The sequence below is a fragment of the Mobula birostris genome, chromosome 3 (assembly GCF_030028105.1).
Source record: "Mobula birostris isolate sMobBir1 chromosome 3, sMobBir1.hap1, whole genome shotgun sequence".
Classification (NCBI taxonomy): domain Eukaryota; kingdom Metazoa; phylum Chordata; class Chondrichthyes; order Myliobatiformes; family Myliobatidae; genus Mobula; species Mobula birostris.
In genome coordinates this window covers 7,949,113-7,951,324 of record NC_092372.1, presented here as the reverse complement: position 1 = coordinate 7,951,324, position 2,212 = coordinate 7,949,113, and the positions used below count along the sequence as shown (strand labels likewise).

Below are 2,212 nucleotides of genomic sequence, written 5' to 3'. Positions count from 1 at the left end.
ATGCAATTAATGTGGGAAATGTTCCGTTGATTTGAAAGCAGCGCTGTTGCCATGGTGAAGACGCATATCCCTGGCAACGGGCTTGTTTCCGGTTCCGGGCAGATCTGTTGTTGGTTGCCGGGGTGACCGAGTAGAGGGAAGTTTTGTGGCGTCTCTGTGGCCGCGGCTGCACAGAGAGTCTTCTCTGTAAAACACCCAGAGTTTCCCCACCATGTTGCCCGTGGGAGGAGAGGCGGCGGCGGCGACTCGTTACCGGTGCGGCCCTCGCTGCAGGGAGGTGACGGGCCCAGCTCCGTGCACTGTGGCCGTGGTGAGTAACCGGTTCGGGTTTGCCCGGGATATCAGAATCAGAATCAGAATCAGGTTTAATATCACGAGCATATGTTGTGAAGCTTGTTGTTATGCACGGCCGTACATTGCAAAGTATAAATTACCATAATAAGTACATCTATATCTATCTATCTATATACTGCATATATATGAAATTAAAATAGTAGATCAAAAAGTGAGCAAAATATTGAGATAGTGAAGGTGGGTTCATTGATCATTCAAAACTCTGATGGTAGTGGGGAAGAAGCTGTTCCTGATAGCAATGAGAAGAAGGCAAGAGGACATGTTCTGGGTGTTGGCGGTCCTTAATGATCGATGCCGCCTTTTCCAGGCATCACCTTTAGAAGATGTCATCGATGCTGGGGAGGCTTGTGGCCATGATGGAGCTGGCTGAGTTTACAACTTCCTGAATAGCTTTTCTGATCCTGTGCAGTGGCCCTTCCATACTAGACGATGATGCAACCAGTTAGAATTCTCTCGACGGTGCATCTGTAGAAATTTGCGAACGTATTTGGTGATGTACCAATTCTCCTCAAATTCCTAATGAAATATAGGCGTTGCCATGCCTTCTTTGCAATTGCATCAATATGTTGGGCTCAGGATAGAAAGTCAGAGAGGGACCCAGACAGTAAATAAACATAGGAACAGATGTTTCGAATGGCTCTCCCTGATCATTTGTTAGATCGTGTGCCAAGTTGGCTGCTGAAATTGAGAAAATCTGACTATATTTTATAGATAATTAATTGGAATTGGATTATTGTCACATGTATGGTGTAGTGCAAAGTTGTGAGAGATGAGCATGGTACTTCAAAGACTTTGGAGAAGAAAGAGATAGTAGTAATAAAGTATTGGTGAGAGAACTGTGTGAAGGTGGTGTGTTAAGAGAATTAATCACATCAGCTAGCCCCAAACAGAAGGCAAATTGGCTTATTATTGCCTCGTGTACCGAGTTACAGTGAAAAACTTGACCTGCATACTGCTCATGCAGATGAATTAATTACAACTGTGCATAAGGTAGAACAAGGTAAAACAATAACAGAATGCAGAATAAATAACAGTACCAGAGAAGGTGCTGTGCAGGTAAACAAAGTACAAAATCATAACAAGGTAGATTACAAAATCATAAATGGAAACGATTTTGCAGATTTTGGAAATCCAGTACAACATACTGAAAATGCTGAGGAACTGGTTAATGAACAATTGACATTTAAGGCTGAGATACTGAATCAGGGCACCTGACATCAGGATTCCTGATGAAGGGTCTCGACCCAATGCATTCACGGTTTATTCATTTATATTGATGCCGCCAGACCTGCTGAGTTCCGCCTGCGTTTTTTGTATGTTTCTCTTCTGTGTGTTGCCTTTTAGCAGGATTAGGATAATTTGTGGATTGGCCTTCTTTGTATAGCTGCTAATTAGGATTGAAAATTATGTACTCTCACTCCCATTCTGTTGATTTAAGATTGTTTAATGTCATTTCCAGTATACAAGTGTAACGCAGAATGAAATATTTGTTACTCCAGATCCAAAAATAAAGAACACAGTAATAAAAAAAATTATTATATAAAATAGCTTATATGCATAGATTAATTCTATGTCCATAAGGTGACACTAGGCACAGGAGTGTCTGTACATAAGGGGAGTAGGAGCCATTCATCTGCTTTCTATATAGATTGTATTCAGTGTTGTGTGTTTATTATAGTAAATAGTCCTGTGAGTGAAGGTATAGTTTAAAAAAGAAAGGGAATAAGCTACATATTTGTGCTTTGTTCAGGACAATTTTAAGCTGGGAGCTGACGGATGTTGCCTCTTTTGCTGACCACTTAAGTATACTTATTTGCACTTCATTGTGTTCAGTTTCACTGCTTCAAGATTGTTGGTT

The 2,212-nt window shown here is 41.2% G+C and overlaps 1 protein-coding gene across 2 annotated transcripts in view; it reads left to right on the top strand.

The window, feature by feature from the left end:
- Positions 1-124: 124 nt before the first annotated feature.
- The window catches only part of cfap53 (cilia and flagella associated protein 53), a 41,329-nt gene continuing 39,241 nt past the window's right edge, over positions 125-2,212 (top strand). For both annotated transcript variants that reach the window (XM_072252192.1, XM_072252191.1), the window contains exon 1: positions 125-310. In XM_072252192.1, coding sequence (XP_072108293.1) covers positions 212-310 — 99 coding nt within the window. In that variant the 5' untranslated portion in view covers positions 125-211. The remainder of the gene's footprint in view (positions 311-2,212) is intronic.